Here is a 26,514-nt window from a genome sequence, read left to right as displayed (position 1 = left end):
AATAGCCAACTCCGCCAGGCACTGAGATACCAGGTCGGAGAGATCTTTCTTAGGAAAGAACCGCCTCATGGTTCGATATGGCTCAATCCCCGATGAAGTTCCCCCTCCTCGGGGGGGTTCAGACTCGTCCTCCGAGACATCAGGGTCCGCCTGAACCGGACTGCCCGGAGGCGGGTGCCCACGATAAGGGCGCGAAGGTCCAGGGGCAGGATCAGCTGGAGCAGCAGCAGGGCCTGGACGGGAAGCTGATTGCATCTGTACAAAGGCATGGATCCCTTAAAGAGATCCACCCAGGAAATGGAAGTGGTCTCTAGTCGTCAGGGTACCAAGTCCCCCGGGATCCCAGGTTGTTTGAGACTGCCCGCTAGATCCGGGGTAGCCCCTGGGGAACTGTCAGCAAACCTCGGTTGAGACTGGTCCTGGCCCGAGGCCCCCACTGCCTCCTCACATTGGGCACAAAGGGAGTCTGGCTCCTCGCTGTGCGTGGCTCTAAGCTGGCATGCTGAGCAGAGGCCGAGAGCTTTCACGCCGGAATCAGGCGGCGCCGCTGCGGGAGACGCCGGAGCGTTTAAATGTTCCATCGCGGCTGGCGAATGCAGGACGCCGGCGCTTAATAATATGCGCTCAATAATATGCGCTCAATAATGCGGTCAGCAATAAACGCTCAATAATACACAATATGCGCTCAGTAATATGCGGTCAGCAATATACCCTCAATAATAGACAATATGCGCTTAATAATATGCGGTCAGCAACATATGCTCAATAATATGCGCTTAATACTATGTATAACAGAATCCCTGTATACAATATGCGCTCATCAACAGGCGCCTATCATGGGCGCTCAATAACTGAACAAGGCCAACAAAATGACGACCTCCACAGCGTGCCGCATGCAGGCAACACCGCCGATCCTCGTACCTCAGAGACCAAAAAGTAAGAGATATACGCCTTACCTGATCCTCGGCGCTTCCCGGCTGGAACCCGGGCGGTCTCCGGCTGCGGGGGAGAGGGAAAATACCTTCACCACCGCGCTTGAGGAAATGCACCCGCTGCCTCTAAGTCCACGCCGGGACCGAGGCGCCTCTCCGCCACGCCCGAGCCCTTCTCGCTCGGGGGCTAGATCCCTGCCCGCGATTCGGCCACCGGACCGAGGCGTAGACCTCAGAGGGATCACGGAAATCACCCCGGGAAACTCAACTGGGGGAGGGACCCAAGGGTATCACCGCAGGAGTGCGGGGCTCGTTGTCTGTAGAAGTTTAGTAAGTAGAATATAGAAGTAGAAAGTAGTATTGGAAAACACGCTCAGCGAGTGTGCAGGCACTCCAAACTGTTTTGGAGATGGAAATTACTGAATTGTCTCACTTCCTGTGGGGGTATATGTACCCGTGCTGACGTCAGATCAGTCTCCAACTGCTAGCACGAGCACACTATACCCACTTGTTCTGAGTCCATCTGGCTACACGCTAGGAAACCTCGATTTTGGAATATAAGTCAATAATTGGAACTGGAGACAGAATGCAAATGAGATTTACCTTCATGCTCTATGATGTTTAAAATGGCAAGAGTGGAAATGAGGACTAACTGCTGAGAGAATTTTACTAATACTGGAGCTGTTTTTCTAGGACAGTTCGTTATATTTCACATGATTTTGGCAAAAAATATGGTCACGTTCTTTTCATAAATGCATTATCTGGACTGGGGAAAAAATTGAGGAGGCATCCAATTCTAGTACTAGAATCAGAAATGAATCTATATTCTGTGCTCTGGAATCTGATGTGGATGGCGCCAAGTGAGTCAGTGACTTGTGGCTCAGGGCAGAGTATGTTGCACCAAGAAATTTGATGTACAACGTTTGTGTGACCTGTTTGTTGGCTTATGGTTCTGATGTTATGGCTGGATTGTGTCAGGGTTGTGAGCCCTTGTGCTATGGCATGGTTGATGTAGCCTAGCAAGCGAATGTACTAGGCCAATGCTAACAGCTGGTGGACACATCCTTTCATGACACTGAGCTGAACTTTCACCTATACCAGCCCCGTTCCCTGCAGGTTAAGCCCTTGGGTTCCAGGAGATGGCAGAACTTAGGCGAATGTCCCTAGGGGCGGTCAGAGAGAGAATGTCCAGAACTGGGTCGATGTCAGGGCAGACAGCAGAGAGACAGATACCTGGTACAGGCCGGTAATGGGACCTGGGCAGGCATCGAGCAAGAAATAGTCAGAATCCTTGGCAAAGGTCAATACCAGCAGACCAAGGAGGCAAGGGACCGGGAATAGGCAGGAGCAAGGCTGGACGAGGCAAAGCAGGCCCTGAGGTAGTAACACGCACTGAAAGGCTGCAGGGGATCTGTTCCTAGAGTAAGACAAGGAAGCACAGCTGAGATTTATATTCCCAACTATGTGACATCATCCATGTGTGCCAGCCGCTCCAATTCTTGCTGCAGGGCCTTTAAGTGGCAGTGCTCCTAGGGCGGCCCATGGGAGGAGCTACATGGCGGCGGTCTAGGTCAGTGCATCTGATCAAGGGACCTCCCCGAAACCAGCCTAACTTTATAGCACCCACCCCCTAAGCTCCCTCCCCGGGGCTCTACACTTAGGTTCCTGGGGAAAGCGTTAATGGAATTCTTCTACCATCTGAGAGACTTGGTGGCTAGATTCAGGTTTAAGAGGAGGTTCCCAGAAGTCTTTGCTTTTGGAAGTGTGCGAAAGAACATCAACTCAATGATCCTATTCTGCAGGGGGTGGGCACGGAGGAGCAGGGAAAGCGGTCTAGGGAAGTGAATGATTGGCATGTTAATCCGTTGGTCATCATTTCTGAGTGAGGATAGCCCCTACCTCAACAGCAGTGGCTTCTTCCTCAGAGATGGGGCACTTCAAAAGATCTGGGTGGAGGAGACAGGAATCACGTGGGATTTATGGTTTGAGAGATTTAAATGCCTGAATGGCTTTTGTCTGCAGTGTGGACACAAATGGACCCTGTCTGTAAGGTGCATGTTCTTTGGAAGTGGATCACATGGGCAATCGCCAGAGCTGTAAAGAGTAAAGGTCTTAGGCTGTTGCTTGCTGCATACATTAGTCACAGCTGTGTACTGGAACGGCCAGTCCAGCAGGTCAAGCAAAATTGTCTGAGCCACCATGAGAAATGGCAGGATCCATGAGCAACAGTGCTCCTGGCAGGAAGGGTCTAAATGGGCAATTTGTAATGCACCTCAATTTATAGCAGGTTGGTGGAGCCTGATCCAGGGCATCCCGAGAATGGCAGGGTTAACTGCTCTAGGTAGCATATAGAAGTCAATATTTTCCCGATCAAGATCGGTCTGCATAGTAAGATGTAATGTGACAATGGTCAGACAGCTGGGCAGAGGCTTGACGTAGACTGAGGAAATGGTGAGGGGTGAGGCCAGCGTGGTCATGGGAAGGTTATACTGATAGACAAATGACTCCCCGATAAAGTTGCCACATGCTCCAGAGTCTAGCAATACCTAGGTTTGAATGGTGGTCTCCCCTAATGTTAGCCAAAGGGAAGCACCAGTTGCGGAGAGGAGGCAGGATGACCCAGGATTGTCTTTCTGACTAAATCTGAGTTTGAAGGTTTTCCCGACTTCTCAGGGCAGTAGCTAGCGAAATGCCCGAACTGCACAGTAGAGACAGAGGTTATGCTGTCTCTGCCTGTTTTTTTTCCATCCGAAAGCCAAAACTGACCTAACTGCATGCGTTCTTTGGAGGACAGTACCCTCATGGGGTCCAACAGAGTCCAGGGAATGCTGGAACTCAGAAGCCAAACGGAGATGTTGCTGAGATGCTTCCTTCTCTTGGGCTTGTTCCTGGAGCCTTAAATCCACCTGGATGGCCAAAGCAATAGAGTGTTTCTAGTGTGGGTGAAAAATCTCAGCCTGACAGCTCATCTTTTATTCTCCCTGCTAACCCTTGCCAGAAGATGGTCACTTGACTGTCTTCTCCTCAGCAAAACTCGGAGGCCAAGGTGCAAAATTCTATAGCATATTTGCTCATGGTGCAAGTGCCTTGGCGTATTCATAGTAATTCCATGGCTGAGGAAGAGGCACAACCAGGCTGGCAGGCGAAACTGTTGCAAGAAGTTGTCCAAATTCCCAAAGAATGGGTTGTCTCGGTCCCACAAGGGAGAAACCCAGGTGAGGGCAGGACCATCCAATAAAGAAAGTACAAGGGTCACCTTGATGCAGTCTGAGGGGAAATGAGCAGTCTGAAGATCAAAATGCATCTTGCATAACTCCTGCATCCCTTGGGATTGCCTTTGTACCTGGGAGGTGGTGGGAGATATGGCAAAGGTCCCAGTACACAGGCGTGGTAGGAGGAGGGGCTATAGGAGTAGGTGCAAGTGCCGGTAATGGGACCTGCATGGCATCCATGCGAATTGTAAGGCTGTGGAGAAGACCAGTTACTTGATTAAGCAGCTCCTGTTGCAACTGGGCTAAACCTTGGAGGCTGGTCACAAATTTCAACTGGTCCTTTTGTTACTGTACCTGGAGTACCAGCCTGGCAATGGCCAGAGTGGGAGACAGATCCACTGAGCTCATGGTCTCAACAATCTGTCAGGGTATGAACCCTTGTGCTGTGGTGTGGTTGACACAGCCTAGCAGGTAAACCTATGAGGCCCACACTGACAGCTGGTGGCCACACCCTTTGACAGGACTGAGCTGGATCTTCATCTATGCCAGCCCTGTTCCCCCAGATTCCCCAGGGGCCGGAAGGACTTAGGCAAGGGTACCTTGGGGCAGACAGAGAAAAAACATCCAGAGCTAGGCTGAAGTAAGGGCAGGCAGCAAAGAGACAGATACTAAGTACAGGTCAAGGATCTGGGCAGGCAGGGAGTAAGGTGTAGTAATGATCCATAGCAAAGGTCAGTACCAGAAGATAAGGCAGGCAAAGGACCAAAAAAAGGCAAGAGCAAGGCTGGACGAGGCAAGCTGGCTGAAGCACAGCAGGAACCGAGGTAGCAACACATATTACAAAGCTGCAAGGAACCTATTGCTGAGGCATGGCTAGGTGAGGTTTATATTTCCAGTTGTGTGATGTCATCCATGTATGCCAGACGCTCCAATTCATGCCGCAGAGCCATTAAGTGGCAGTGCGCTACATGCGCTTAGGGAGGCAAGCGGAAGGAGCAGCATGGCGGCATCTTCATTACATATTTATATTTACAGGTATTTGTAGACCGTCATTCTGGACTATGACCACAAAAGTTTATATAATAAAACATATATAAAATAAATCCATGAAAATACAATACAATAGAAATAAAGTAAGCAACATCAGTTTCTGGGTGGGCTAGTGGTAGCCTAAGTGAGTGTGGCTGGTTGCGGGACCTTTGCACAACCCGTCAAACATTACAGGTGGTGATTTTTCCTTGTCCTTTTGGAAGGACTCATGGTGTTTTGGATACCCTGATATTTGTTTCTTAGGTGCTGGTTTACCTAAAGAAGATATCTTACTTTTTTCCAATGCAAAAGTTTCATAGGTTAGCTTGTACTTGTGGCTCCTAATGGCCATGGAATCATTTTACTACAATTTGCACAGCTGGTGGTAACATGTGAGGGTCCTGGGCACCTCGAAGTTTGTGAAAATCTACCGAAGCCATCATGCAGCTGTTCTTGGCATACAACTTAAAGGGTTGTTTATTCAACATGTTTCTGCTGAAGTACAATAAATCCTCTAGTTTTGAGAACACAGATAGGAAAAATGAGAAAAACGAATTGAATGAGCAAACACACCCCACTAACCACATTTTGGTGAGAGAGAACAATTTTGTCCTTTTGCATCAGCAGAAGAAATATGACTGAGGAGACTTGCATAGGTCCAGTGCACAGGAACTCCTGTACATGCTCAGAAAGGTTTACCTTCCGAGTTTTAAGAAAGCAGGGCCATGATGGCTCTATTAGATGTCACCCATTTATGTGGCTGATTTTCATTCTGCTTGTTCATAGAGAAACAGAGCGGTTGAATTTTTAACCCCATACATGCCCACCCACTCCCTACACTCACTAATAAAGTTGGTCCTAACAGTGCCCTACCCCAGAACAATGCAGCTCACCAATACCAGGAAGAAAACTTTTTAAGGATAGTTTCCAACACTATGGAACTCTCTACCACTTTACATTTCTTGCCCCAGACCTCCTTTCCTTAAAAAAAAAATGAGTGAAAACCTTGCTCTTCGTAACAGCTTTTAGCGCAAACCAGTAACGAACTCTACTGAAGTTTGTCCTAAACCATTATATACCACAGCTGATTAGCAGTCCACATCTTGCTGCCATGTGAAACTGTCCTGGTGACCCATCGTAAAGCAAGTTTGCTTACCTGCAAGAGGTATTCTCTGAGGACAGCAGGATGCTAGTCCTCACACAGGGTGACATCATCAGATGACGCCCTGATGTGGAAAACAGGTCAGTTTCTAGAACGCTGACTGAGCACACGGAGCACATCCAGCATGCCCTATACCACGCAGGGTCCCTCTCCAGTCCTGTAACATAGAACTATGATTAAAATAAAAAATAGGAGAAACCCAACTTCGCTGGGTGGTGGGCAGGTTTCATGAGGATTAACATCCTGCTGTACTCTGAGAACACCTGTTACAGACAGGTAAGCAACACTGCTTTCTCTGAGGACAAGCAGAGTGGTAGTCCTCACACTGGGTGAATCCCTAGCCTCAAGCTGCTCCCCAGAACAAAAGGGGACCAACAGATACAGATTCATGTGCCAACAGGCGCAACATGACTGGTGCTGTTGGTAACAGAGAGGAAGACAGCTTGAGTCCAAACAACAGGTGCTACGCGGAAGAGTTGAATTTTACACCTCAAACAAGTTCTGAAGGACAGACTGACCAAATTTACTGTTACATAAATCATCCCTATCCAGACAATGAGATGTGAATGAGTGGAGAGAACTCCACGTCACAGCCTTGCAGATCTCCTCCATGGGAACTGCTTGGAAGTGGGCCACAGACACTACCATGGCTCTGACAGAATAAGCCTTGACATGACCCCCCAAAATGCAGCCTTGCCCGGGCATAACATAAGGAGATGCAATTTGTTAGCCAATTGGATAGTGTGTGTTTGGCAATGGCAACACCAACCTATTTCTATCAAAAGAAATAAAAAGTTGGGTGGACTGTCTATGGGCTTCTGTCTGCTTCAGATAGACTAAGGTTCACTTGTAGTCCAAACTGTGCAGTGCTCATTCGCCATGGTGCAAATGGGGCCTGGGAAAGAATGTTGGCAGGATGATTGACTGGTTAAGATAGAACTCTGTCACCATCTTACGCAGAAACTTAGGGTGCATACACAAGACCACCCTTATCATAATAAAACTTAGTGTAAGTTGGATAAGTCACTAAGGCCTGCAGCTCGCTGACCCTGTGCACTGAGGTGACCACCACCAGGTCAGGTATTTCAGGTCACAGGTGTACAGTGGCTCAAAAGGAGCTTTTATCAGTCGAGCTAAGAACATAAGAACATAAGAACATAAGAAAATGCCATACTGGGTCAGACCAAGGGTCCATCAAGCCCAGCATCCTGTTTCCAACAGTGGCCAATCCAGGCCATAAGAACCTGGCAAGTACCCAAAAACTAAGTCTATTCCATGTAACCATTACTAATGGCAGTGGCTATTCTCTAAGTGAACTTAATAGCAGGTAATGGACTTCTCCTCCAAGAACTTATCCAATCCTTTTTTAAACACAGCTATACTAACTGCACGGACCACATTCTCTGGCAACAAATTCCAGAGTTTAATTGTGCGTTGAGTAAAAAAGAACTTTCTCCGATTAGTTTTAAATGTGCCCCATGCTAACTTCATGGAGTGTCCCCTAGTCCTTCTACTATCCGAAAGAGTAAATAACCGATTCACATCTACCCGTTCTAGACCTCTCATGATTTTAAACACCTCTATCATATCCCCCCTCAGTCGTCTCTTCTCCAAGCTGAAAAGTCCTAACCTCTTTAGTCTTTCCTCATAGGGGAGTTGTTCCATTCCCCTTATCATTTTGGTAGCCCTTCTCTGTACCTTCTCCATCGCAATTATATCTTTTTTGAGATGCGGCGACCAGAATTGTACACAGTATTCAAGGTGCGGTCTCACCATGGAGCGATACAGAGGCATTATGACATTTTCCGTTTTATTCATCATTCCTTTTCTAATAATTCCCAACATTCTGTTTGCTTTTTTGACTGCCGCAGCACACTGAACCGACGATTTCAATGTGTTATCCACTATGACACCTAGATCTAACATCACATTGAGATCCAAAGACACAGCGGAAGGCTTCAACCGAAGCAGGCCCTGCATGAAATGTACAACTATAGATTGTACAGAGATGGGCGTACCATCTATACCTTGGTAGTATGCGCCAAATGCACTGAGATGAACTCTAACGGAGTTGGTTCTTAAACTAGCTTCTGATAGACATAGAAGGTAGTCAAGCAGTTTTTTTGTGGAGTAGAACGGATCTAGGGCCTTCTGCTCACACCACATGCAAAACCTCCTCCACTTCAGTCCATTGGACTTTCTACTAGAAGGATTTTCTAGAGGCCACCATGACCCAAGACACATCCTCCGAAAGATCAAGCAGCTATATGAGTATCCTCTCAACATTCAGGCTGTGAGAGACAGGGCCCGGAGGTTGAGATGCTGCAGCCTGCCTTGATCCTGCATGATGAAATCTGGGGAAGTCCCCAGACTTGATCGTTTTCTGGATTGACAAATCCCGTAGGAGTGGAAACCAGACCTTTCTGGGCCAATGAAGGGCTTTGAGGATCAGAGTTTCCCTAGCCTCGCGAAGCTTTAAGAAAGTCTTCGCCACTAAGGGATTCTGAGGATATGCATACAGAAGACCCTTGCCCCAATGATGGACGAGGGCGTCAGGCTGGTTTGCCATCTGATCTATACAGGGAGCAGAGCCAAGGCACCTTCCTGTTGTAGGGGGATGTGAACAGATCTCTGTCTGGGCTCCCCCAGAGGTGGAATATCCGATTTGCGAACCCCTGGTCCAGGGAACACTTGTGGGGTCTGAAGAGTCGACTCAGCCTGTCCTCTACCACTACTCTGTCCCAGCAGGGTATATGGCCCTGAGCACCATTCCTTGGGACAGTACCCATGACCAGATCTGGACTGCTTCCTGATACAGGAAGTATGATCCTGAGCCTCCCTGTTTGTTGTCATACCACAGGGCTGCTGGTTGTTGGTTTGGATCAGGAAACTTTGTTGGACAGTCGATCAACTTCCTGATCGCTTGAAGCTCCAGGAAGTTGATTTGACAAGAGCATTTCTGAGTGGACCAGAGACCTTGGGTGCTGAGTACATCCATATGATCTCCCCACCCCAGGGTGGATGAATCCGTGGTTAGGACAATTTCGGTAGGGAGGCTTCGGAAAGAGATCCCGCATTCCAGATTTGAAAGTACCTGCCACAGGACAATGAGAGACAGGGTGACTCGGATGCAGTCCTGGAGCTCTGAGTTGCCTGGCACCACAGCAACCTCAGTGTCCACTGGGCTCTGAGCATGTGGTAAGCGTGCCAAGGGAGTGACGGACATTTGCGGCCATTTGGCCCAACAGTCTCAATATGTGCCAAGCTGACACCTACTGGCTCTGTTGGATTTCTGCTGCAATGATCGTCAAGGTGATGGCCCTCTGACGAGGCAGGAAGATCTTGGCCTAAGCCATATCTAGCAGGGCTCCTATGAAGTCCAACTGAAGTGACAGGCTGAGTGTTACTCTGTTAATGTGGAACCTGGGTCGAAGACCGCTTACCTTGGGTCAGAGAGACACAGGAACTGAAGATCGTCCACTCGGGAACCAAGGAGAGGCAATCCCGTGGGTGTGCAAGGTGTAGAGTAATCCAGACAGACAGTCCAGGTCAGGGCAGGCAGCAGGCACAGGAACCAAGGCAAACAAATCCAGTAGGCAGGCAGCTGGTAGAGAAATCCAGGTAGGCAGTCCAGGTCAGGGCAGGCAGCAGGCACAGGAACCAAGGCAAACAAATCCAGTAGGCAGGCAGCAGGCAGAGAAATCCAGGTAGGCAGTCCAGGTCAGGGCAGGCAGCAGGCACAGGAACCAAGGCAAACAAATCCAGTAGGCAGGCAGCAGGTAGAGAAATCCAGGTAGGCAGTCCAGGTCCAGAAGCTGAAGCAACAGGCACGGTAAGCAACAAACACACTCCCCAAACGCACTGTGGCCGAAGCGAAGAGCCCAGGAAGAAGCTCTTCTTAAATGCCAAGTCTTCCCGCGCAAACTGAAGCCAGTCGGCATCTGACGTCAGGGGGCGTGTTCAAGGCGCGAATCGCCGAGACCTCGCTCCCGGAGTCAGGGATGATCTCCTGATACCCTCGGAGAACGCCGGCCCCCTGCCGGCCCCCTGCCGCCCGCGTGATCGCGCTTACATCGGGGGGGAAGTTCCGCCGGTACTGGAAATGGTAACACTGAGATGGGACTTTGGGTAGTTGAGAATGAATCATAGTGACTCCAACACCCGGATGGTCAAGGGCAGGGACCTGGTGGTCTCTGCCTGACACATGCTCTTCATCAGCCAATCATCCAGATATGGGAAAACATATACTTTCAGCCTGCGGAGGTGCGCCGCCACCACGGCCAGGCATTTTGTGAAGACTCTTGGGGCTGACACGAGCCTGAACAGCAACACCCGGTTACTGGAAGTGCTGTTTTCCCATCACAAATTGGAGATATTTCCTGTCTCCGGGGAAGATCTCTGTATGAGTCCTTTAGGTCGAGGGAACATAGCCAGTCCCCTTTTTGCAAAAGGGGGATCAAGGTGCCCAGAGAAACCATCTTGAACTTTTCTTTTCATAGAAACTTGTTCAAGGCCCTTAGGTCTAAGATGGGACAGAGTTCACCTGTTCTCTTTGGAATCAGAAAGTACCTGGAGTAGAATTTCCACCCTCTTTGCACTGGTGATACAGGCTCGACCACTCTGGCCATTAAGAGGAAGGAGAACTCCACTAGTAATATCTACAGATGCGCTACTGGCCTCCAAGATGGGCATGGATGGCAATCTGGTGGGACACACAATAGATTCAATTGGTAGATTTGACGGACAATGGATTAAACCCACTAGTCCGAGGTTATACTGGGGCACTGTTTCACAAAGAACTGCAGCCTGCCCCTGAGTGGAGGGTCCATCATCCCAGGTACAGGCGACTGGCCTACGACCCAGACAAAACACTGTCCCTGGAGTTCACTGAGAAGCCGGCTGGGGTTGGGGGCTCTCTGCAGCCTAAACAGATGTGGGAGTCCTAATGGTGTAAGATGGGAGCGAGGGGGCGGAGGATTGTACTTCTTTTGGCGAAAGAAAAGACTTCCTTGGCCTGTGTCTCGCAAGCCTCCTAGAAGAGGAAAGGTCCGGAGTTGCTGGTGGAGAGTTGTTGGAGGGTTTCATGGTGGTCCCAAAGTTGGGCTACAGTCTCTCTCACCCTGTCTCCGAAAAGTTTCTCCCCAGTACACGGCACATCAGCAAGTCGTTCCTGTACCTTTGGTCAGAGGTCTGATGCCCACAGCCATGCTATTTTGCAGGCGCTGATTCCCGCTACAAAGACTTTCGATGCAGTCTAGAAAATATTGTAGGTCACATGACGTTTTCTGCACTCCAGGCCCTTATGCACCAGTGATATTAGGGTGTCCTACTGCTGTTGAAGCAGCTGCTCAGCCACCTCCTACACCTGCTTCCAGCTGTCCTGCAATTACTGGCTCATGTTGAGCTGGTAGGCAGCAATGTGGGCAATGAGCATGGCACCTTGAAATACCTTCCTCTCAAGAGCATCCATCGCCGTATAGTCCTGCCTCTAAGAACGAGTCCGAGATTGAATCCGCCCTCAAGGGCCAAGCAACCACCATTTGGTGCTCCAGCTCCTCCTTGAATATTGCCAATGCCAACACTGACTGGGAGGAAGGAGAGGTGGCCAGGTCCTCTTCAGACCAAGGTGGACTAGTTACTGGCAGAAGTATCAGTACAGACAGTCGAGATCCCCCAGCACTGGAGGAGGATTGGCACTCCTCGCCGCGGGGTCGCTTTGGGGGCATTGCGGCAAAAGCTGGTGCATCCCCGTGCCCAGTTCCATACATCGATGGTACTTCCCCGTGCTGAGACCGATAACGAGGAACCAGACGTCCTTGGCCTGGAAGAGATTGATGATAGTCTGTCTCTGGCACCCCTATCTGCCAATGGCATTCATGGAACAAATGGTCCTGACTACGTTGATGGCTCGCTGACCTTGATCCTTCAATGTTGCAGATGCCGATGGCTCGGACTTATTCAACCCGAAGAGCTAATGCATCTTGAGTCGAAGCGGAGGTCCCCCAGGCATAGGACACACATCTCATGTGGATCCGTGATGGACATGGTTCTCGGGCATCGGGGGCATCACCGAAAACCGGATGTGGCCATGTCAGTCCAAAACAAAAGGGGCACAAACAATGGCGGCGGGGAGGTGGTAGCCAGCAGGCACCAATAAACATGTGGAATCAATCGCAAAAGGAAACTTACTGGAATTGCCAAAAACTCAGACTAGGAGACACTACAGGAAGGCTATAGAGGGTCCCGGTGATGGAACAATGAGGAAAAACCCATGAAAATCAAGAGAAAAAGCAAAGTTTTCCACAAGGCCAAAAAAAATGTCAAAGTGAGCTCGCTCACTGCAAGGATTACAACTTCACAGAAAAAGAGAGGTGGAGAGGGACCCTATGTAGATGTGTGGTATAGGTCATGCTAGGCATGCTCAATGTACCTAGTCAAAATTCTAGAAACTCTGACATAAGTTTTCCACATCGGGGCTCCATCTGATGTCACCAGAGTTCTACCATCCTGCTTGTCCTTGGAGAATTCAGTTTATGCTTGACTTGATGCCTCACTGCAATATACTGTATCTGATATAAAACTGCCATTTTTTTCTATATTTAACTATGTATAGTTATCTACCAACTACTAGCTATGTACCACTCTTAAATTGCACTTTACTTTGTTACCAAACCTACTGCTCAAACTAAACATCCATTTGTAATACATTTTGAACTCTCTGGCTGGAAAAGCAGGTCAGAAATAAATGATGACGATGAAAAAGAAAATTCATAATTTAAGTCATTATTTCTTGCCAAATGATAGGAGCAATCTACTGGTAAAAATCTCTAATACTTATCATTTGAACATGCACTGGTAGGCAATATTTTGACAGCGAGTTACTATAATAATAAATAAAGCAATGTCTACACTAAACATATGCCAATCACAAAGAAAAAGTTTTAAAATTATCCAAAATAATTAGTTTAAGGGGCACAGGGTGCATAATCTGACATGGAAATCCGACTCAGTTAAAGACATCTGATATTTTCATAACAAAAATAAATTTATATACATGTTACAAATAATTCTTCCAAAGTAAAATGACCATTCACATTGATTATATTAATGTTATTCAAGGTGTGCAAAATTAAAATTAAAAAAAAAATTTAAAATTTAAATTAGCAGCACAAGAATATCTCAAACAGAGCTGGCCCAATGGAAAAATTACTTACCTGATAATTTTGTTTTCCTTAGTGTAGAAAAATGGACTCAGGACTAGTGGATTTATGCGCCCCTGCCAGCAGATGGAGACGGTATACATAACCCTGCAGTGACTCCAGGCTGCCAGTATTCTCTTCAAAAGCAGCTGTGGACAGACTAGCAAAAAACTTGATTAAAAACAAGTAACCAGAACTCTACTCAACTAACCATAAACACTGAACTCACATAAGATTCTAGGTACCCCAAGCTAGGGACTGGATGAACACTTACCAGTAATCCCTTGGGAACCAGAGCCCCACAGGAGAACTATTGACACAATCATGCAGCAGCCGAAGGCAGGAAACTGAGTCCATCTGTCTACTCTAAGAAAAACGAAATTTCTCCATTCTCTAGCGTGTAGACAGATGGACTCAGTGGGATGTGCCAAAGCTACTCCCTAACAGGGTGGGAGGCTGTCCTTGGTCCAGCTAACACCGCACATGCAAAGGCTGCATCCTCCTGGGCCTGCACATCCAGATGATAAAACCTGGAAAAAGTATGTAAGGAGGACCATGTTGCAGCTCGGCAGGTATCGATGAGATAACAGACTAACTTCCTCCCATGACACTGCCTGACCCTAATGGAATGAGCCCTAACCTGAATAGGCTACGGCTTTCCAGCATCCACAAACGCAGCCGTGACCACCTCCTTAATCCAATGAGCTATGGTAGCCCACGAAGCCAGAGCACCCTGCTTACTCCCGCTATTGAGAACAAACAGGCGATCTGTCCTTTGAAAAGACTCAAAGACCTCCAGATACCACATGACAAGATGCTTAACATCTTGTCATGTGGAAAAACTCCTCCGCATCCCTGACCTTATCCAGGGATGGCAAGGAGATGGACTGATTCAAATGAAAGCCAAAGACTACCTCGGGCAAGAAAGATGGAACAGTATGCAGCTGTAATGCCCCTGGAGTCATGCAAAGGAACGGCTTCTGGCAATAAAAGGCCTGCAACTCAGGAAAACTGATGGCAGAACATATAGCCACCAGGAACACAGACTTCGAGGTCAACAACCGTAAGGAAAGGCTACACAGTGGTAGGAATGTAGGGCCTGCCAAACAGTCCAGCACCAAATTAAGACTCCACAAGGGAACTGGTAATCTCAAGGGAGGCATAAGATTCTTCCTCCCTTCAAAAAATGGGTCACATCAGGATGAGATGACAAAGAAACACCATTCACCAGGCCTATGAAACAGGCAAGAGCCACAACCTGCACCTTCAAGGAAATAAGGGCCAAGCCTTTATTCAATCCATCCTGCAAAAAATCTAGAATGAGAGGGATCTTAACTGAATGAGAAAGAACATCCCGCTCTCACACCAGGCCTCAAACTCTCCAAATCCGCAAATAAGCTAAGGAAGTGGAGAACTTCTGAGCGCTGAGTAAAGTGGCAAACACTACAGAGGAATAACCATGTTTTAACATGCGAGCCCTTTCAAGGGCCAAACCGTAAGACAGAATAGAGTTGGATCCTTGTGAAGATCTGGTCCCTCCTGAAGCAGATCCATGTGCGGTGGAAGACTAAGGGGGCCCTCCACCAGGAGTTGTCGCAAATCCGCATACCTCGAACGCCTGACTCAGTCCAGTACCAACAGCAGTACTAGCCCCCTGTGGCCTTCGATCTTGCGCATTATCCTGCCCAGCAAGGGCCACGGAGGAAAGACAAAGCAATTTGTCTTCTGGCCAGATCTGTACGATAGCGTCTGTTCCCAGAGACCACAGATCTCTCCTGCGACTATAGAAGCAAACAACCTTCGCATTTCGAGAAATCGCCAGCAGGTCTAGGAACGGAAGGCCTCAGCAATCCACAATCAGCTGAAATGCCTCGGCTGACAATACCCATTCTCCTGGGCCCAGACTCTCGCTGCTGAGAAAGTCTGCTCTTACGTTGTCTTATCCTGTAATATGAGAGGCCGAGATCACCTGCAGATGACCTTCCACTCAATTCCATCAGCTGGTCTATTTCCTACGATACTTCCTGGCGATTGATATAGGTCATCATCGTCGCGTTGTCGGACATCATGCGAACTGCTTGATTCCACAGCCTGTGGCTGAACAGAAAGCAGGCCAGCCATACCGCCTGGGCCTCCAGGCGATTGATATTCCAGCGGGACTCTTCAGCATTCCAGTGCCCCTGAGCCATTAACTCCAGACAGTAAGCCCCCTAACCATGGAGATTCGCAACTATGATTAGTACAACCAGGCCGGAGAGAGGATAAGGGAACTCCCTTTCTCAGATGATCATCCTGCAACCACCACTGGAGTTGGGATCAGATTTCCATTGGCAAGTGGAGCCGAACCGCATAATCCTGAGACTGCGGGTTCTAACAAGATAGCAGAAAGCGCTGGAAAGGATGCATATGCGCCCTTGCCCATGGCACCACTTCCAGGGTAGCTGCCATCAGAGTACCTGTAAGAAGGACCACACCGTCGGGCATATAGTGTTTATCAACTGACACACTTGAGACATCAATCTCTGGATCTGAACTTCTGGTAGGAAAACTCTGTCCTGTTTCGAACTGGACCCCCAGATACTCCAACGACTGGGATGGCTGAAGATGGCTCTTGGCCAAGTTCACCATCCAACTGAGCTCCTGCAATAAGGAGATCATCTTGTGTCACCAGGCGGCTCTCTTCCTGAGACTTGGCTCAAATCAGCCAGTTATACAAATATGGGTGCACCAAGATTCCTTCTTTTTGTAAGACCGCCGCTACCACCACCATAATCTTGGAAATTGATCTGGGAGCGGTGGCGACACCAAAAGACAGCGCCTGAAACACCAACATCAACACCACAAAGTGTAGAAAGCATTGGTATTCCAATTGTATGGGAATATAAAGGTAAGCCTCTGACAGATTGAAGGAGGACAGAAATTCCCCCGACTGCACAGCCATTATTATAGAGCATAAGGTTTCCATTCGAAAATGAATCACCTTCAAGTGATGGCTGACCCTCTTGAGATCCACGATGGGATGAAAGGAGCCCTCCTTTTTGGGCACAACAAAATAAATGGAATATCGCCCCATATTTTCTTGAGTCATGGGCACCAGAACCACAGTCCTCAGTCTGAGGAGCCTTTGAAGCATGATCTCCACTGCCTCCTCCTGCGGGGAGTGGCAAGGGGACACCATGAACACGCCCACAGTAATACTGCGAAATTCTAGTACATACCCTTCCGTGTATCACCTCTGGGACCCACTGGTCCGTCGTGATCTCAACCCACCTCCAATAAAAGAGAGAGGCTCACCTTCAGTCCTGTTCTGGAAGGTGAGTCAGTAAACCTTCATTATTGGGAAGTTCGGAAAGGTCCACCATCTGAGCCCACTCCTCTTTGGCTTTCAGGGCTGAAAGGACTGAGACCTAACGAAAGGCTAAGTCCGCTGAAAGGTTGTCCCTCTGTAGGGCCAAAAACACCTGGAACCCTGGAAACGACCCCTCATACCAAAGGGGCGCTGTAACTGTTTCTTATCCTCCAGCAACCGAGGCACCAGAGACTTGCCCCACTTACTGGCCAGTTTCTCCAACTCTCTCCCGAACAAGAACGAGCCGAGCCTTTAAAGGTCATCTTGGTAAGATTGGCTTTGGAAGCTATGTCAGCTGACCAATTTTGCAACCAGAGTTGATGCCTTGCCGCTATCACTGAAGCCACTCCTCTGGCCGAGGTCTGGAGAAAATCACACTTGCATCTGCCAAAAAGGCGGCAGAGAGCTCCATAATCGCTCAGGAATTCCCTCCAGACTCAAACACCTGAGACAGAAGCAGACAAGATCTCGCCCACTAGGGTGCAACAGGAGACAATCTAAATTCATCACCACCGCCTCAAAAGCTTAAGAATAGCCTCAATCCTATTGTGTACATCCTTCAAGGCTGCTCCTCCCTCTTCCTGGATAGTCATCCGCTTAGAATTGGCACATACTAGAGCATCCACTTTGGGAAAACTCAAACGCTCTCTCACAGCTGGATCCAGGGGGTACAGGCCTTCCAATGTCTGATCCCCTTTAAAATTTGCCTTGGGGCGTCCCATTCTAGATCAATCAATTCTTGGATGGCATCCATCCCCGGGAAAAAACAAGAGGCTTTCGTAAAAAAACAAAAATGGGGTTCTTCCTCTGCTCTGACATAGCATCCAAACCAGGAACATCCAGCTGTTTCAAGGTCTGGGAAATCAGGGCCGGAAGTTCATCTCTATGAAAGAACCGCAACATGGTTTGATACGGTTTCAGCCCTGGAGGAATTTCCCCATCTTTCAAGAAATCAGGATCAACATCATCAGTGCCATCTGGATTCCTGTCGGGAACACCCGCAGGGAGCCAAGGCGAGCCCCGGCACTTAAGCATAGGACTGGAAGAGGGAGGAGACACTGGCTGAGAGTCCGACTGGACAAAAATGGGGGAAGCGGAGGACTGCATCTGAAGAAAGGCTTATAAGCCTTGAAAAAATTACACCCAGGAAAAAGCAGCTGGGTCCAGACCAAGCCCAGAAGGAACTGGAGCTGGTCCCACAGAACTGCCCTTGCAGGCAGAGGAGCCAGTCAAGGGAAAACCAAGATCTGGCATCCCTCCAGTCAAGGCCGTGAGCAACCCATCATCACCAGGCTTAGCAAAATCCAAGCAAGACCACTTTCCCTGAGCATCTGAGTAGCGCTGACACAGATTAGAAACCAGGTCAGGCTGAGATGCCCTAATATGACAGGCATCACAAATAGGAAGACGCTTAGGCTTCTTGCTTACCAGTGCCAATGCTGCGGTAAATGTGTGTCAGAATGGTTCGTGCTCAAAAATGAAATACAGCCAAAAATGTGCCTGGAAGAAAGCGCGGCAAGGTGTATGCACAACCTGTGTGCCATATTAAGCGCAATGAAAAGCTTGTGCATGTAAAAAGCATGCCTAAAAACTGAGTGCACAACGCATACGCAGAGCCGAAACACTGACGGACGGACTATAAAGGGCAGTCACGTAGAAGACCATGTGAAAATGGTCGCTATGGCCTACCATGTGGCATGCAAGAAAAAAGCTTAAGTGCAGGGCCTAGCCCACCGGGGGCCACTCAACCCACCAGGTTGTCCAGTTCCCCAACCCCCAATGGGAGTTGGAACAGCATGCCAAGAACGGAGACCGGAGGAAGTCCTGAAACCCCTCCAACTGTCTCCGATTCAGGTAAAAAAAAATGTTTAACCTAATCTGAGCTCAGTGCTTACTAGCTGAGTATAGAACCAGCCTCCAGCTGTGGGGGGAGAAGGCATCTGTCGTCATTGCTGCACTCAGCCTCCTGCACCTGCTGCCATTCAGTTGAACTAGCAGCTAAGTCCACGTCGGAAAACCCAGCTACCAGAACCAGGCACACCTCTGAGGGACTACAGAAATCACCTCAGGAATTCTCAACTGGGGGAGGGACCTTTAGGTATCACCGCAGGAGAGTGGGGCTTTATTTTCCTGAATTTAAAATTTCTCTTTTCAAAAAGCTCAAAGCAATTCCCATAGGGAGATGCACGTCCATCTGCTGGAGTCGGAGAATACTGGCAGGCTGGGGTCACTGCAGGGTTATGTATACTGTGACATCAGATTGTTCTGTCTCTATCTGCTGGCAGGGGCGCATAAACCTATTGGTCCTGAGTTCATCTGTCTACATGCTAGGAAATTTAAAATTGTATTTCCTTATGCTGACTCTAGATACTGCAAAGCTATTATACATGACCTTTGGGAGGAAAATATAGCAGGCACAGCTTAAACAGCAACAATTAGCAGTTATGTTAGGAGATGGTATGAAAAGGACAAATGTTTGTGAGTAGGGTTGCAATGTGCAAATTCAAATGAGTCCTGATCACTAATATGGGAAGGTGGAGATTCCTGAGAAATCAGCTGAACATAAATAAAATAAAAAAATACCAGATCTAAAATCTGTAAGTGGAATCAGCGCCTCAATATTTTCATTGCATCTCCGCATGTCTAGATCCAGGGCATCTGCTTCAGATTCACAGCTGACCCCGCTATCTGTGTCAGTAAACTGGTTAACGGCATCCCTTGAGTCAAGGCAGATAAATACCTGAAAAAAAAAAATGGAACTATTTAATGTTTTAATATGATAAATCATAACTTATTTTCCATACAAGTAATCGCTACAAGACAAGCTCAATTATTGTTTCAGAAGAAATCCCATCCTCAAATTTCCAGTCATAGCACTTTCCCCAAATACTTCCCCACTCTCCAATAAACTGACTGCCACATCAGAGGATTTTTTTTTTTAAACAAAAAAACCCAGATACTTCCTTTAAAGAGTCCAAAAATCATAAAAGGTTTTCATCATATATCCTAACATGGCCATCTTTTTTTTTTTTTTTAATAATTTATACTTTATTGAGATTTTAAACAAATTACAATTGTAAAAAATCAAAAAGAAAACATTTTTCATGTATGAATAAACATAAAGCAATCCTATTTAGAAAGACAAATACATCAAAAATACTAGTCCACATTATGGGAGGATCAATTCAATACATTATTAGGAAAATATGCAATTCAAATTTGCAACATTGGAGATAAACATTATTTATTTGCAGCTTTATCTACCTCAACCCTTATTTTGTAGGAAAGTTTCCAAATGAGTTGGATCCTGAAAAATAAATTTGTTTCTTTGTAGTACAACTAAACATTTGCACGGGAATTTTAGGAAAAAAGTTGCCCCCAATGCCAAAACCCTTTGTTTTAACATTAGGAATTGTTTCCTTCTTAGTTGCGTACTACGTGAAAAGTCCGGAAAAACCTGTATTTTCTGGCCACAGAACAAATAATCCTTATTCTTAAAATATTTCTGTAAGACTAAATTTTTATCACTTTCCCTGCAAAAGGTGACAAATAAAGTTGCTCTTTTAGGTATATCATCAATAGATGATTCTAAGAACGCTGTTAAATTAGGGGAATCTTGTTGGACTTGGTCCATACCCTCCTCATCCTCCTGTAATCTCAAGCTCGTATTAGAAATATAATATAATTTTGAGATTTTTTTTCATCAATATTATTGATTGCCAAAATTTCTACAAAATATTTTTTTAATAATTCTTGGGCTGATATAAGTCTGGTTACTGGAAAATTTAAAAAACAGATTTTTCATCCTAATTGTATTTTCCAGATTTTCTATCTGCCTCTGAGTTAAACTATCCTTGATAAATGAATTATTAACCACTTGTAGAGAGTTTATTTGTGATGTCATATTCTTACTAGCTTCCTCCAATTTATCTAATCGAACATTGTGTTTTCCTACAGAGTCTTTAATCTCATTACAGGTTTTATTATTTTGGGCAATTGACATAGTCATAGTTTTCTGCAACTCATTAATAGCTCGCCAAACGTCTCCCAAAGTAACATTTTGGGGATCAACGTGTTCTGTGATTACTGCCTGTAATCCTGAATCTCCTATTGTCCCCTCTTCCTCTGTTCCCCCAATAATAGGGAGGACTAGAGAGTCCATATTTGGTGTTTCTTCCATTTGAGGCAAATTTTGATGGGAGAGGTCAGGTACTTCAAAAATTTGCTGAGGTGGCTGCAATTGGCTGGGGCTCTGAGAAGTTCCTGATGAAAAAGAGATATCGGGAATCGAACTGCGGGCAGATTGACTTACCCTTCTAATAATATGGGAGTCCATTGGTCCTCTGGTCTCAAGCGGTGCTGGGGAAGATGTCCACACCTTAGTTTTCCATTTTCTCCCCATACAGGAAAGAAATGTAAACTAGAAGAAAAAATTTAGAAGGGGCGCGCCCCTTTGGCGCGCGGCTTCGGCTGCACGCCGCCCTGCCCCGAATTTATTCACCAGTCCGTCTCCGAGTGATGACGTCACAGGGGGGGCGTAACCAGCAACACCGAACAGATGACTCAAGCTCCCAGCTGGAAAAAGGAGCTATCAGCGTTCCCTTTCGCCCTTCCTCTCCTTCGAGAGGTCTCTCCTGGTAAAGTCCTCCGGTTAATTGCGCCGCCCTGCCCCGAATTTATTCACCAGTCCGTCTCCGAGTGATGACATCACAGGGGGGGTGTAACCAGCAACGCCGAACAGATGACTCAAGCTCCCAGCTGGAAAAAGGAGCTATCAGCGTTCCCTTTCGCCCTTCCTCTCCTTCGAGAGGTCTCTCCTGGTAAAGTCCTCCGGTTAATTGCGCCGCCCTGCCCCGAATTTATTCAACAGTCCGTCTCCGAGTGATGACATCACAGGGGGGGCGTAACCAGCAACGCCGAACAGATGACTCAAGCTCCCAGCTGGAAAAAGGAGCTATCAGCATTCCCTTTCGCCCTTCCTCTCCTTCGAGAGGTCTCTCCTGGTAAAGTCCTCCCACATGGCCATCTTTACAACAGAGGAGAGTAATAATGGGATAAATGCAAACAACCAGATTAAACTAGATATAAGAACATAAGAATTGCCATACCGGGTCAGACCAAGGGTCCATCAAGCCCAGTATCCTGTTTGCAACAGTGGCCAATCCAAGTCACAAGTACCTGGCAAGCACCCAAACATTAAATAAATCTTGAATTATTGTTGTTTATTAATTAATATGTTTATGGATTTTTCCTCTTAGGAACTTATCCAAACCTTTTTTAAACCCAGTTACACTAACTGCTGTAACCACATACTCTGGCAATGAATTCCAGAGCTTAACTATGCGCCGAGTGAAAGAGTTTTTTTTGATTTGTTTTAGGTTTCAAAAATATGTTTTTTAATTGAATATTGACATAAATAAATAATTTACATCTGGAGACAGATGTGGAGGGAATGGTTACTCTGCACACCCTCTCACACTGGCGGAACAATAATGTCATGAGACAGTCAGATAACTAACAAACAGAACAAGTATGAAAACCCCCACTACAGAATTATCCCCCCCCCCCCCAAATAAACTGAGAACAGGTATAACTTTTCTGAGTGGTCATTGAAAGAACCCAAAGTCAAGTTGTATATTGCACAATAATTAAAAATGTGCGTCATGAAAGTGTTCAAATAAAAGCTGCGAGTTTTCTGAGGCAACGTTTGTAGGTATAACTGCCATACATTGAGAAGTGATTTACACTTAATCGTTAGATCAACCTTTTCAACATACAGAGATGAAGAAGGGCAATTTTTCACTGAGTAAGAGTAGGCACTTCTGGCAACAGCCACTGGTGTAGAGTTGCTTTTTTTTGCTAGTAGCAATGTTTTGCGAACCCAAAGTCGGATATGTGGATTGGGAAAACTGACATCATGTAAATCATAAAATAACATGGCCCATGCGTCCAGGGGGGGGAGAGAGATCTGTGTAATGCCCCAAATATGTTGCTGAACAATGCCCCAAAAGTTTTGTATACTAGGACAGGTCCAAAAGAGATGTCCGAGGGTACCTCTAGTAGATTTGCATTAGGGACACTGGTCCAAATGCAAGATTTTCATTTTAATAGCTCATTCTGGGGAAATATAGGCTCGCATGAGAAATTTATATTGGATTTCACCATGGCACCATATTCGTAGTGATCAAGCGAGCTCTAGGTAAAAGTTTGGAGTAATGGTCAGTAGAAAAAACACCCAGTTCCTGAGACCAACCAGAGTATTCTCTAAGGATACTAGCAGTGTTTTTAGCAGTATTTTCTTTTTGTTTGAATATTTTTTTTTATTGGCAATCAAAAAATAAACAAGATACATATGCAACATGAAAACTATAACACTGATGTTACATTGTAGATGAAGTCGCAAACAGATAACTGGTATGATTGACCAATGTATATTATTCAGTAGTCATTACCCAATCCCCCCTCCCTCCCCAACATCCAGGATCACATAGAAAAAAAAAGAAGTACAATATAAATGTGTACCTATAGGCAATAAGATAACCATAATAGATAGACATTCTTAACAGAGCGCACCTTACATGACACGCAGGAATCTGGGCTTGTAGGCATCTGACAAAAAGAGGAAGAAGGAAAGAAAAAGAAGAAGAAAGGAAGACGGCCATGAGAATTAACAATACATAGGTAAGCACTGAGACATTTATAATTGCACTTCCAGCCACCTAGATTAGGAGCCCCAGATATTTAAAAACCGTTTCAAGCTATCGTGATGTATGGCAGTAAATCTGCCTAGTTGATAGTAAGTGTGAAGTCTGTTTTGTACCTTCGCCAAACTTGGTGTGACTTTATTATTCCAATATAATGCGATTTCTCATCTCGCTGCAATAAAAACTTGAAGCATAAATCGTTGGTTTTCCTTCTTATATCCCGAAATGGGAAGACCCAGAAGTGCATGCCAAGGTTGAACTTCCAACTGTATCGATAAGACTTGTGAAATCCATTCTGTTACTGTCGACCAGAACTGAGCCATCTTGGGGCACTCCCACCAAATATGAAAGTATGTGCCAGTTTGTCTGCACCCCCTCCAGCATTTCTCTGAAAGAGTGGGTTTAAATTTATGTAAAGTTTCTGGGGTGTAGTGCCATCGGTGGAGCAACTTATAGCAGTTTTCCTGTAACCCAGTGGATATTGAGCATTTATGAGCCATAGCATAGATAATGTCCCAGTCCTTCTCTTCCAGAGTGGTCTGGAATAGAGTTTCCCATAAGGCACGGTGTTTGGACTTACCAGGTTGCTTGCCATTAAAAAGGGCATATATTTTAGATATAACTCCTCTTAGTGTGGCAGCATGCTTACAAAAGTTTTCAAATAGAGTTCCAGTCAGCCTGAGTGGCATAATGCAAAAACTCAATGTCATCAAGTGAATATTTAGCACATAGTTGTATACAAGACATGAGGGTACCCTGCTGCTGCACATGTTCCAGTCTAGTGATATCTGCCTGAGACCACTGCCTCGCAGCCTTAGAGAAAATGGAGGCTGGATATACAGTATTAGAAAACAAAGAAGTCAAAGAGTATTGGCTCCATTCCCACCAACAGATTTCCACTGATGCCAAATCTTAATAGTAGTATGCAAAGCACAAGGAAAATATTGAGTGGGACCCCATGATGATTGAGGCTGCCAAGGTACTGCCTCTATCGGGAAAGGCCCCAACAATGCTTGTTCCAACCTCACCCATTGCGGAGGATCATGGGTGCGGTGTAGAGTCACTAGCGCATGGAGTTGGGCCGCACAGAAATACCAGGTCAGATTAGGCAGTTGTAAGCCACCCCTGTTCTTGGGTTGGTATAAAGTGGCCCTAGCGACCCGAGGTGGTCATTTACGCCAAATGAAACTGCATACAAATTGCTGCCATTTTTTAAGTAGGGGAGTAGGTATACAGATAGGAATGGTGGTAAAAAAGTAGAGAAAACGGGGTAGTACATTCATTTTGACTACAGCTAATCTTCCCAGCCAAGAATGGTGTTGTTGGTGCCATTTCGCTAAATCCACTTGTATAGAGTGGAAAAGTGGGTTATAATTTAGGGCAAAATGTTTGGTGTAGGAACCCAACCAGACCCCCAGGTATTTCAGTGAAGAGATTGCCCATTTGAAAGGGAATTTCTGACTTAAAAATTGCACAGCTGCTGGGGACAATGTTAGGTTGAGAAGCTCAGACTTATTATTCACCTTCATACCAGAAACTGAAGTGAACCAAATTAATTCAGACATAACTCCCTGGAGGGATACTTCCGGATTCGTAAGGATGAACATAACATCGTCAGCGAAAAGGGAGATCTTCAAATGGATGTCACCTCTCCGTACCCCCTGTATATTTAGTCCATCCCTTATTCTAGTGGTAAATGGCTCTAAGAAGAGGGCAAAGAGCAGAGGGGACAGCAGGCATCCCTGCCTAGTCCCTCGCTGGATTGCAAAGGGGACACCATAGCTACCATTTGCCTTGACTCTTGCAAAAGGCTGTGCATACAACTTCTTTAGCCAGGTCAAGAAGGAAACCCCAAAAGACATACCCTTTAGTGTCTTAAACAAAAAGGACCAATGTACCAGGTCAAATGCCTTCTCTGCATCCAATGAGAGAAGGACAGCAGGGGTTTTATTACAGTGAACTAAATCTATGAGATCAACTATCTGCCGGACGTTGTCAGCCGCCATCTGGCCCGGAACAAAACCCACATGGTCACTGAGAACCAAGCCTGGTAGCACCCCATTCAGTCTGGCGGCAAGTACCCGAGCCAGTATCTTTAGATCAATATTGTGATGCCGGTCGTGTTGGAGTCTTTAGAGATAGACATCTCTCTCAATAAAGAGTTAAACATATCAGTTAAGGGGAACACCAGGGATTTAGTAAAGCATCGATAGTAAGTACCAGTATATCCGTCCATTCCCGGTGCTTTGCCAGGTTTCAAATTCTTTACAGCGGTAAGCACTTCAGAGGGCTCAATAGGCTTATCCAAAAATTCCTGTTGCGCACTAGTAAGTGTTGGTAGTGCAATAGATTGCAAATATTTGTCGATAGCCTCGTCCAAAATAGAAATGTCTCGGGAATATAATTGGGAATAAAAGCCAGTGAAGGAGTTACGTATACCTTCAGATGTGGTTATGAGCTGGCCCTGGTCATTTTGAATTTTAGCCACTACTGTTTGTGCTTGAGCTGCCTTCAATCATTGAGTTAGATACCTCCCTACCTTGTTACCCCCCTCAAAACATTGCTGTTTCAACATGGTAAGGTGATGGCAGTATCCTCCAGGGATTGCAGTAGGTCCTTAATTCTCAACAGTTTCTGGTATGCAACCTCGGAGCGGGTAGCACTATGTTGTCGCGTTAAAGACGCCAATTCTAATTGAGTTACGTTGTCTTTCCCTTTCTCGATTACAGTATGCAGCTCTAGCAATGCATAGGCCTCTGAGAACCGCCTTTGAGCATTCCCAGACGATCAATGGGGATATACCATCCAATTGATTCTCAATAAAATAGTTTGTCATGTGCCCCTCTAGTTGGTCAATGAAGTCAGAGTCTTTTAAGAGACTATCATTGAGTCTCCATGGCCTGTAACCTGTATCTGAATCTCTGAGG

The 26,514-nt window shown here is 46.5% G+C and overlaps 1 protein-coding gene across 1 annotated transcript in view; it reads right to left on the bottom strand.

Moving 5' to 3' along the window:
* Positions 1 to 26,514, bottom strand: part of RNF17 (ring finger protein 17) — a 1,084,608-nt gene that overhangs the window by 120,480 nt on the left and 937,614 nt on the right. Inside the window, exon 33 of the mRNA XM_029603155.1 lies at positions 19,467 to 19,623. Within this exon, the coding sequence (XP_029459015.1) occupies positions 19,467 to 19,623 (157 nt within the window). The remainder of the gene's footprint in view (positions 1 to 19,466; positions 19,624 to 26,514) is intronic.

This window comes from Rhinatrema bivittatum, chromosome 5, assembly GCF_901001135.1.
Source record: "Rhinatrema bivittatum chromosome 5, aRhiBiv1.1, whole genome shotgun sequence".
In the NCBI taxonomy this organism is placed as follows: domain Eukaryota; kingdom Metazoa; phylum Chordata; class Amphibia; order Gymnophiona; family Rhinatrematidae; genus Rhinatrema; species Rhinatrema bivittatum.
Note: the sequence above shows the minus strand (reverse complement) of the source record. Positions and strands in the feature narration are given on the sequence as shown.